The sequence below is a fragment of the Babylonia areolata genome, chromosome 31 (genome assembly GCF_041734735.1).
Source record: "Babylonia areolata isolate BAREFJ2019XMU chromosome 31, ASM4173473v1, whole genome shotgun sequence".
Taxonomy (NCBI): Eukaryota; Metazoa; Mollusca; class Gastropoda; order Neogastropoda; family Buccinidae; genus Babylonia; species Babylonia areolata.
This window is the reverse complement of record NC_134906.1, coordinates 6888919-6901418: the sequence shown is the minus strand read 5'-3', so window position 1 is coordinate 6901418 and position 12500 is coordinate 6888919. Positions and strand designations below refer to the sequence as shown.

General features: G+C 42.5%; 1 protein-coding gene across 1 annotated transcript in view; it reads right to left on the bottom strand.

Moving 5' to 3' along the window:
- The window catches only part of LOC143275763 (voltage-dependent calcium channel type A subunit alpha-1-like), a 402120-nt gene that overhangs the window by 125135 nt on the left and 264485 nt on the right, over positions 1 to 12500 (bottom strand). The window contains exons 8-9 of the mRNA XM_076580041.1: positions 9676 to 9779; positions 1745 to 1914 (exon numbers count right to left, since the gene is read on the bottom strand). Coding sequence (XP_076436156.1) covers positions 1745 to 1914; positions 9676 to 9779 — 274 coding nt within the window. The remainder of the gene's footprint in view (positions 1 to 1744; positions 1915 to 9675; positions 9780 to 12500) is intronic.

Below are 12500 nucleotides of genomic sequence, written 5' to 3'. Positions count from 1 at the left end.
AAGGACAGGACACCTGACAGGACAGGACACCTGATAGGACAGGATGGTAGGACATGACACCTGAAAGGACAGGACACCTGATAGGACAGGATGACAGGACAGGACACATGGCAGGAAAGGACACCTGAAAGGACAGGACACCTGATAGGACAGGACACCTGATAGGACAGGACACATGAAAGGACAGGTTGATAGTACATGACACCTGAAAGGACAGGACACCTGATAGGACAGGGATGATAGGACAGGACACATGGCAGGAAAGGACACCTGAAAGGACAGGACACCTGAAAAGACATGACACCTGAAAGGACAGGACACCTGATAGGACAGGATGATAGGACAGGACACATGGCAGGAAAGGACACCTGAAAGGACAGGACACCTGATAGGTCAGGACACCTGATAGGACAGGACACATGGCAGGAAAGGACACCTGATAGGACAGGACACCTGATAGGACAGGATGACAGGACAGGACACATGGCAGGAAAGGACACCTGAAAGGACAGGACACCTGATAGGTCAGGACACCTGATAGGACAGGTTGATAGGTCAGGACACATGGCAGGACAAAACACATGACAGGAAAGGACACCTGATAGGACAGGATGATAGGACAGGACACCTGATAGGACAGGACACCTGGTAGGACAGGATGATAGGACAGGACACCTGATAGGACAGGATGATAGGACAGGACACATGATAGGTCAGGACACCTGATAGGACAGGATGATAGGACAGGACACTTGGCAGGAAAGGACATCTGATAGGATAGGACACATGACAGGACAGGACACATGATAGGTCAGGACACCTGATAGGACAGGATGACAGGTCGTGTGCTGTCCATACCCCCCATGTGATGGGCAGAGAGGGGGGGAGGTGGGGGGTGGAGGTGGAAGACCGGTCAGAACAGAACAGAATCGAGTCTAGCTGTCGAGCAGATCAGATCAGATCAGAGCAGAGCAGAGCAGAGCAAAGGGCGGGATAAGATTGAGACAGGACGTACAACTCCGTCACAACACCAACAATGTCAACATTCAGCCACCATGCCAACTAAACAGCAACCAACACCAACCACTACCACCACCTATCATCTCCCACCCCTATCCCCCGAAATCACCCAACCTACAGTCCCTCCTCCCTCCCCCCCTTTCCCCACTCAACACCTCTTTCTCCCCCCATTCGCTATCCCCCCCCCCTCCCCTCCCTACTGTAACCCCTTCAGAAGGGGCCATGGCCTGTACCGATTAAACGTTACCCAGTTCGAAGTCGAGAGGGTCCCGGGTTCGAATCACGGTGACAGCGCCTGGTGGGTAAAGGGTGGAGATTTTTACGATCTCCCAGGTCAACATATGTGCAGACCTGCTTAGCGCCTGAACCCTCTCCGTGTGTAAACGCATGCAGAAGATCTAATACGCACGTTAAAGATCCTGTAATCCATGTCAGTGTTCGGTGGGTTATGGAAACAAGAACATACCCAGCATGCACAACCCCGAAAGCGGAGTATGGCTGTCTACATGGCGGGGGTAAAAACGGTCATGCCCGTAAAAGCCCACTCGTGTACATGCAAGTGAACGTGGGAGTTGCAGCCCACGAATGCAGAAGAAGAAGAAGAAGAAGAAGAAGTCGAGTCGAGTCGAGCTATCTCCATCATCCACAAACCCCTCCCTCACCCACCCTCCCCACCCCCTCGCTCCTCCCCTCACCCCCCCCCCCCCCGTCAACCCCCACACACACCCTCAGTGCTGGAGGAAGCCGTGTCTTTGAAGCAAGCCGAGTGGAAGGCCCCGGCGTAGAACTCGAGGCCGACGATGGCGAAGATGACGATGGCGAAGAGCACCAGCAGCAACACCTGAAGCAACGGCGCCATGGCCCGCAGGATGGACTTGAGCACCACCTGCAGACCTGTGGAGGGGTGGGGGTGGGGGAGAAGGAGGAGAGGGGGGATGGGTGAGGGGGATAGGGGGAGAGGGAGGGGGGGAAAGAAGCGGTGTGGGGGTTGGTTGGGGGGGGGGGATGGGGGTGAAGGGTGGAGGGAGGTGGTGGAGTGGTCGGGGAAGGAAATGGTAAGTTATTCGGGTATGTCACATGAAAAAAAACCCCAAGGCGGGTTGGGTAAGGAGAATAGCGATCGCCAAGCACTACCGTGGGATTCTCACACACACAGAGAGAAAAAATATGGAGGCGAGACTAACAATAGAAAAGAAACTAAAAGAAAAAAAAATCAACCATACAGTCAACAAAATAAAGACAATTACCTAACACTAGACAAAGAACACAAAGAGAGACAATACAACTGAAAGAGGACAGGGAACACAAAACGACAGGAATACAGCAGGATGTGGCAAAGGACAGAACACACTCAGTCAACATCCTGTGGCCACCAGAGACAGGCCCGCACCAACCAAAAACGTTCACACACACACACACACACACACACACACACACACCTTCCTAAGATCCTCGATCACCAAAATACACGTGCATCTCGAACACTACAGTCAACAGAAGCATCACACAACACGCACAAAACAAAACAAAAAAAAAAAATCTAGTCAGTCCTGTGACAAGGTAGCTTCGTTTCCAAGACCCGTAATTCTTGTCTTCTAGATAAGGTAGGAAACTCCGAGCTTCGTTTTGAAAACCTGTAATTCTTTTCTTGTAAGTAAGTTAGAAAACTCCGAGCCTCCTTTTTAAGACCCTAATTCGTTTCTTCTTCCTTTGAACACTATAGCGTGAGTTAACTCACTCCGTAAGGCCAGTCCTCTCTTCTCCTCTACACAGACCCCTCGGATGTCCAGTGGGTGTCTGAATGACCCAACCTTTAGCTTCCGTCGTCAGAATTGTGGTATTCTTTGTCAACATTCACCTCTTCAGTATAAGAGCCTTCCGCTGGCAATATTTTGATGATGGTAATTGGGGTGAAACGCTGTTAACGTCGTCTCTTTCGCCGTTCGTATGGAGAGAGTTAAGGTAGAAAACTCCGAGCCTCCTTTCGAAGACACGAAGATAGAACACTTCGATCATCCATTCAGCTTACACCTCCTTTAACTCTCTCCATACGAACAGCGAAAGAGACGACGTTAACAGCGTTTCACCCCAATTACCATCATCAAAATATTGCAAGCGGAAGGCTCTTATACTGAAGACGTGAATGTTGACAAAGAATACCACAATTCTGACGACGGAAGCTAAAGGTTGGGTCATTCAGACACCCACTGGACATCCGAGGGGTCTGTGTAGAGGAGAAGAGAGGACTGGCCGTACTGAGTGAGTTAAATCTTTCAATTATCTGTGTGCATCTTTTGATATGATAGATTAGGACACTAGCTTTGTCTGGCTCCATGATGTAAGACGAAGGAAAACAGTTTCAGTTTCAGTAGCTCAAGGAGGCGTCACTGCGTTCGGACAAAACCATATACGCTACACCACATCTGCCAAGCAGATGCCTGACCAGCAGCGTAACCCAACGCGCTTAGTCAGGCCTTGAGAGAAAAAAAGAAAAAAAAAGGGGGGGGAATAAATAATAGATAAGCTTACATAAATAAATAAATAAACAAATAAATAAATAATAATTATAATATAGAAAAAGGTAGTAGTAATAATAATAATAATAATATAATATTAAAAAAGAAGACAACAACAACTTGGAGCCACTGCTGCTAATTAATCAGTTGTCATACCCCTTGATCATAGATAAACAAACAAACAAACAAAAAACAACAACAAAACAACAACAAAAAAAACCACTCATGAGGCACAAATCAAGAGACCAAGAAAAAAAGAAAAAAAAAGAAAAAGGTTCCCAGTTCATTAGACACTTACACACAGGACAAACTACAACAGAGGCAATGGTAAAAAAAAAAATTTAAAAAAAAAAGACAAAAAAAAAAGACCATTCATTCAAGAATGATACACATGAACACACATAAACACACGTTCTCTCAACTTATTAGAATAAGAAAAAGAGGAGGAGGAGGGGGAGGAGGAGGAGAAAGTCGAAGAGGAGGAGAAGCTAAAGCAGAAGAAGCAGAACCAGAAACAGTGGAATCAGAAAAAAAGTATTAGCAACAGCAACATCATCATCATCATCATCATTATCAACAGCAGCAGCAGTATAGTAGCAGTAGTCGTAGTAGTAGTAGTAGTAGTAGTAGTAGTAGTCGTAGTAGTCGTAGTAGTAGTCGAAGAACAAAAACAAGAGCAACAAAAACAAATCTTTAAAAAAAATATATTAAAAAAAAACACACCAAAAAAACATGAAAAAATACCCATCGTCATAACTATCATTTCATTCCCTTTCTGTTTATTCATCCTGAAAACAATACAACATTACGATATCATTACCAATCTTTCCTACCATCTGCGCTGGACTTTCAATCTGACGGTCCTGGGTTCGAATCTCGGTACACCTGGTGGGTAAACGGTGGAGATTTTTCCGATCTCCCAGGTCAACATATGTGCAGACCTGCTAGTGCCTGAACCCCCTTCGTGTGTATGAGCACGCAGAAGATCAAATACGCACGTTAAAGATCCTGTAATTCATGTCAGCGTTCGGTGGGTTATGGAAACATGAATAGACCCAGCATGCACACCCCCGAAAACGGAGTATGGCTGCCTACATGGCGCGGTAAATAAATAAAAACGGCCATACACGTAAAATGTGCGTGTGCGTTTGAAATCTGATTGAATGAAACAGGAAACGAATGATGAGCGCCCAGTGGCAGCCCCCAGTCAGCTAGCTCTACCCAGAAAAGGCAGCCTGTGGTGCAAATGTCCCCGTGTATGTAAAGCGCTCAGAGCTTGGTCTCACAAAAACCAACTCATTCCATTTCCCATGGGCACTACTCTCCCTACCACCCTGACACACGCACCATGCTGGACCTTTCTGCACGTGCACACACAGAACTGCTACTGGAATCAACAGAATCGTAGCCCCCTACCCCCTCGCCCCCTCCCCTGTCTCACGTGAACAGAATACCACGGACATAACAACATCCACAATAACAGTATGAATCAAACCCACTTCATTTTGCATCAAGGCAAATCCACAATATCGACGGATATTCTGCACACAGATGTGCAGATAACCCCCCCCCCCTTCCCCACCAAAAAACAAACAAACAAAAAAACCCAACAAAAAACAAAACAAAAACAAAACAACAACAAACAAACAAACAAGAACAAAACCAACAAGAATAAGAACAACAACAAGAACAACGCTGTGTTTATGTCCACCATAATCATTCTTAAAGAAATTAAGGAAGAAGTAAAGTAAATAATCAGATCACAGAAGAAACTCGCACACACACACACACACACACACACACACACACACACACACACACACACTACACACACACACACACACACACACACACACACACACACACACACACACACACACACACACACATACACACACACACACTACACACACACACACACACACACACACACACACACACACACACACACACACACACACACACACTACACACACACACACACACACACAACACACACACACACACACACACACACACACACACACACACACAAAGCGCCGAATCAGCCAATCAAGATGCCAGTCGACCTGCCAATTAACCGGATTACCAGCATTGCCGACGGCAAAATCACCCTTTGATCACAGAGACTAACAGCTAAGAAATAATCACGTAAGCGAATATGCTCCACCTACATTAATGTTGCCAACAACATCATCACCAACAACGACAACAACAGTTTATTATGGACCAACAGCCTGCTTACAGGGCAGATGTAACACGAAGGAAATGTTAACAATCTGACAACATAATTACTGACAATGTACACATGTAAAATGAACGACAGAAACTGGAAGTGAACGATATCTGTATTGTGTTTGCAATCACAGTAAAAGAATGAATACTCACTGAAATGTGTGTGTGTGTGTGTGTGTGTGTGTGTGTGTGTGTGTGTGTGTGTGTGTGTGTGTGTGTGTGTGAAAGACACAGAGACAGACAGACAGAGACAGAGACAGAGAGTGACAGAGTGCGTGTGTGAGAGAGGGGGAGAGAGAGAAAACGTAACAGAGAGAGACAGGAGGAAACACACACACACACACACACACACACACACACACACACACACACACACACACACACACACACACACACACAGAGTGTGTGTGTGAGTGAAAGAGATAGATAGAGAGAGATAGAACAAATAAAGAGAGGGAGAGAGTAAGAGACAGACAGGCAGACAGACAAAGAGGCAGACAGCATCCATGAGTGCACTACAAATGAACAAACACACCCACAGATAAATGAACAAACACACCCACAGACAAATGAACAAACACACCCACAGACAAATGAACAAACACAGCCACATATAAATGAACAAACACAGCCACAGATAAATGAACAAACACACCCACAGACAAATGAACAAACACACCCACAGATAAATGAACAAACACAGCCACAGACAAATGAACAAACACACCCACAGACAAATAAACAAACACACAAACACACGCACAGACAAACGACAAACACACCCTCAGACAAATGACAATCGCACCTACAGACATATGAACAAACACACCCCCAGACAAATGACAAAGACACCCCCAGACGAATGAACAAACACACCCCCAGACAAATGACAAAGACACTCACAGACAAATGAACAAACACACCCCCAGACAAATGACAAAGACACTCACAGACAAACGACAAACACACCCTCAGACAAATGACAATCGCACCTACAGACAAATGAACAAACACACCCCCAGACAAATGACAAAGACACTCACAGACAAATGACAAAGACACTCACAGACAAATGAACAAACACACCCCCAGACAAATGAACAAACACACCCACAGACAAATGAACAAACACACCCACAGACAAATGAACAAACACACCCACAGACAAATGAACAAACACACCCACAGATAAATGAACAAACACACCCACAGATAAATGAACAAACACACCCACAGACAAATGAACAAACACACCCACAGATAAATGAACAAACACACCCACAGACAAATGAACAAACACACACACACAGAGAAATAAATGAACAAACACACCCACAGACAAATGAACGAACACATCCACACACAAATGAACAAACACACCCACACACAAATGAGCAAACACACCCACAGATAAATGAACAAACGCACCCACAGATAAATGAACAAACACACCCACAGATACATGAACAAAAACAGCCACAGACAAATGAACAAACACACACACACACAGAGAAATAAATGAACAAACACACCCACAGACAAATGAACAAACACACCCACAGATAAATGAACAAACACACCCACAGATAAATGAACAAACACACCCACAGATAAATGAACAAACACACACAGATAAATGAACAAACACACACAGATAAATGAACAAACACACCCACAGATAAATGAACAAACACACCCACAGATAAATGGAAAAACACAGCCACAGACAAATGAACAAACACAATCACAGACAAATAAACAAACACACAAACACACGCACAGACAAATGACAAGGACACCCCCAGACAAATGACAAACACACCCCACAGACAAATGAATACACAGAGACAAAGGAAGACCGTAAAACAGACAGCCACACACACACACACACACACACACACACACACACACACACACACACACACACACACACACACACACACACACACACACACACACACACACACACACACACACACACACACACACACACGCACTCCACCCTCCATCCACCGACCCCAGTCGCTGGCCACGCACACATCATTGTTCAGACACCCCTCACCCTCACCCATCCGCGCCCCAGATTCATCAAAAAAAAGAAGAAAAGAAAGAAAAAAGAAAGGGAAGCATAAAAAGAATAGCGAATACTGAAAAACAAAAATCAAGCTCATTTCAGAACAAAAACCAAATTAATACCCCATGCGTTACCAAAAGGGTATCAGTTTATGTAAGCATAATTACATACACACTCACACACACACAGATATATATCATGTGAGAGAAAGACAAAAGGGGACGGAGAGAGAGAGAGAGAGAGAGATTCATAATACCATACAATTTCATAGGGACACACGCACACACACATGAACACACACAAACACACACACACACACACACACACACACACACACACACAAGAATGCTCGCTCATTCGCATACACGCATTCACTCACTCATACGGATTTTGTTAACCAAACTGAGGTATAAAGAAAACAAGAAAAAACAAACAAAAAAACAAAGAAAAACAACAACAAAAAACACAACAACATAAAACAACTAACAACACATCATCATCATAACCTGATTAACATAAACTCCAATAACCTCAAACACAAATTACAATCAATAAGAATTGCATATTGCCATATTATCAGACCTTATGAAAAAAGGAAACGTGGTAATCTTTCATACATACATACATAGATATACATATATGATTATATATATATATATATATATATATATATATATATATATATATATATATATATATATATATATTTGTTTTCTTAATTATACATAGTGTATGTTTGTACACAGTGTACGTTTCCTTAGATATAGAGTAGGTATGGGTAACTGCGAACGATCAAGTCGAATCGACCAGCTCAACGTGTGTATAGTAAAGAAAACATGTCGTAGGGTAGTCAAACGTAGTTCTTTTGTTTTTGAAGGCTTTCTCCGACTGGTTGTACCAGGAAAAGTTCGTCTGCTGATTCTTTTCAACGTTTTGTCGACGTTTGAAATGTCAGGGGTGCCTGATGGTAAATGCGAACTAATTGCGTACAACTGCTTTGGGGACATGTTGACAATTAAAACAGAAGCAGGTCTTGAACTCATTAGACGTAACTTATTATTGGAACATCGCACTAGACTGTTGTATTGTTGGTTTTGATCCACACATGCACACAGACACAAAAACAGACTTTTAACACACACACACACACCCCACACCGCACACAAACACACCCTTTTGAGAGTGCTCAGTAGCTGAGCAGCATCGTTCGCAAATAGACTCACGTCAACATATCCCATGGTCTGATTGCATTGCAAACGACACAATTTTGCAGATGCCTGTCAAAACTGACGCTCTGATTTGTCACCAATATGCTTTCTTAAATTCTCCCAGCACTGGCAATGGGCATTCAACATATCCGATCAAATCAACTATTTCAAACTGTGTCAAATTTCAAGTCCCACAACTTGCTTCCATTGATTTTAGGATTTTGAGAGCACGTTTCCAACTTTGGTCGGCAGTGGTGGGCGAAGAGAAAAAGGAGTGCGGAAATAGAAACTGCTGTTCAACTGTTTCTTGGAAATGGATATTCATCACAAAGTATTAGTAAAAGGTCGAAGTTTATGTTAAATTGTGAAATGCAACCGTTAAGAACGTTTCGAAGTGGAGCGGTATACGAATCGTTCCGGCAATTAGACGCTGTTCCCAATTACCCATACCTACCCTATATACATATTCGCTCACACGAACTAACGCAACAAACCTCAACACAAACCCACTCACACGTACTCTCGCACCACAACACAAACGACGTGACTCAACACAACAGGTTCGCCGATACTACAAGCCCCCGAAAAAACAAGCAGGACCGGAAACAGGAAGCGGACGTACTTGGGATACCCGAGACGAGCTTCAGAGGCCGGAGGACCCGTACAGCCCTGAGAGTTCTCAGGTTGAAAGTTGCCGTGGATGAGGCAGCGAAAAGGGTGATAAACCTGTAGGGAAACCAACAGCAACCATACACCCAACATATCACACATCCCCCACCCCATGCTACACAAAAAAACAATAAAGCAAAGAAAAGAAAAATTTAAAAAAAGAAAAAAAGAAAGAAAGAAAGAAATATGAAATATGGTCTACTCCCCACAATCTACAGATAGCTAAGTGTCTACTGGGGGGAAGCTACTACTACTACTAACAAGGAACAGGGCTGGTAGGAGGAAAAGAGGCGGAGAAAGCTTCAGATGAGGTTAATCAATTAAACCCTCGACTGCTGCTGCTAACATTGTGGTCATCAGTGAAGGACTGTCGCCCCCATGAGGTCAGACTGAGGGACTCTACACAGGATGGCAGTCATCACCCTTCCTCTGGGGGTTATTCTCCATTCCTTCACCAAAGTTTATTGCATCACGAGAAATCTACAAAAAAGGTAGATACAACAGTTATAACTGAAGCCATTCTGATCTGGTTTAGCAGTCAAGGGGTTAAAATTACTGGCAACATAAATGTGATTCTTTGTGAACTGGATCGGAAGAAAGGGTTTATAAAATAATATATGACTCTGATGAAACCTATCCATTTTATAAAATGAGTATATGGCTCTAATGCAGACTATTTCATAAAGTAATATATGCCAGTGATGTAGCCTATCCATTTTATAGAATAATATATGACTCTAATGTAACCTATCCATTTTATAAAATGAGTATATGGCTCTAATGCAGACTGTCTATTTCATAAAGTAATATATGCCAGTAATGTAGCCTATCCATTTTAGAGAATAATATATGACTCTAATGTAGCTTATCCATTTTATAAAATAATATATGCCACTTATGTAGCCCATCCGTTTTATAAAGTAATATATGACACTGATGCAGTATATCCGTTTTACAAAATAATATATGACTGATATAGACTATACGTTTCACAAAATATTGTTTGACACTAACGTAGAATATCCGTTTTATAAAACAATACATGACTCTAATGTAGGCCATCCATTTTATAAAGTTATTTCTGACACTAATGTAGTCCATCCGTTTTTAGGAAATAACATATGACTCTGGTATAGCCTATCCGTTGTATAAAATAATACTAATGTTGCCCATGATAACACTTGTTTGTGTTTATGTTTTGTCATTGTAGCTATGACAGAGAACAGATAACATATGATTGTGTTTATGTGTTTTGTCCTTGTAACTATGACAGAGACCAGATAACACCTGATTGTGTTTATGTGTTTTGTCCTTGTAGCTATGACAGAGACCAGATAACACCTGATTGTGTTTATGTGCTTTGTCCTTGTAGCTATGACAGAGACCAGATAACACCCAATTGTGTTTATGTGTTTTGTCCTTGTAGCTATGACAGAGACCAGATAACACCTGATTGTGTTTATGTGCTTTGTCCTTGTAGCTATGACAGAGACCAGATAACACCTGATTGTGTTTATGTGCTTTGTCCTTGTAGCTATGACAGAGACCAGATAACACCTGATTGTGTTTATGTGCTTTGTCCTTGTAGCTATGACAGAGAACAGATAACACCTGATTGTGTTTATGTGTTTTGTCCTTGTAGCTATGACAGAGACCAGATAACACCCAATTGTGTTTATGTGTTTTGTCCTTGTAGCTATGACAGAGACCAGATAACACCTGATTGTGTTTATGTGTTTCTTCGTCCTTGTAGCTATGACAGAGAACTATATATATATATATATATATATATATATATATATATATATATATATATATATATATATAGCTATGACACAGAACAGATAACACCTGATTGTGTTTATGTGTTTCGTCCTTGTAGATATGAAAGCGAACAGAAAGTATAGTATCTAAGTGTGCGAATATGACATCTCTTTCTCTCATTGCAGCAAATCGCATTTTTGATTTTGTTTCTTGGCGTCTTGAATAATCTCATCAATTGTGTTTTCTCTTTCGTAATGAACAAAAACAACTAGTATGGGAATCTTAAGGATTTCCATATCGTTTGAGCACATGGTCCATATCTTATTTTCATAGAACGTTTTGTTAATGCAAGCAAGAAGCTGTAAAATGAATAAATAAATAAATAAACTTTAAAAAAAAACAAATCTTTTCCATATCTGTGAAATATACAATGGGATTAACTGCCTTTATTAGTTTTATCATTCGAAGGCATGAGAGAGAGAGAGAGAGAGAGAGAGAGAGAGAGAGAGAGAGAGAGAGAGAGAGAGAGAGAGAGAGAGAGAGAGAGAGAGAGAGAGAGAGATGTTCTACAAGAGGTTCTAGCTACAATCGAAAACAAAAGGGTGGGGGGGTAATGTACTCTATAAAATTATCGCAAAACAACCAAAAGAAGAAAAAAAAAACACACACAAAAAACACATACAAACCCCAAAACGTAAAAACAAAACCCAAATAAACAACCAACCCCAAGTCAACGTGTGTTACAATTCCCTTCTATGGACCAGGAAAACTAGCGGCACCACAGCTAACCAACCATCATTACCCCTCACTTTCTGACTCACTCTCTATGCCGTTTACGAGTTTGATGGGTCTCAGAACCCGTAGAGATCTGGCCAGAAACGGCTGATCAAGGGCCTCAAAGATAAAGTCAAAGAACCTGAGGAGAAAGGACAACACACTGAAGGGTTAATGTTCATCACGTTTTGCACGTGCTTCGACACTGAAGGGTTCATGTTCTTCATCACGTTTTGCACG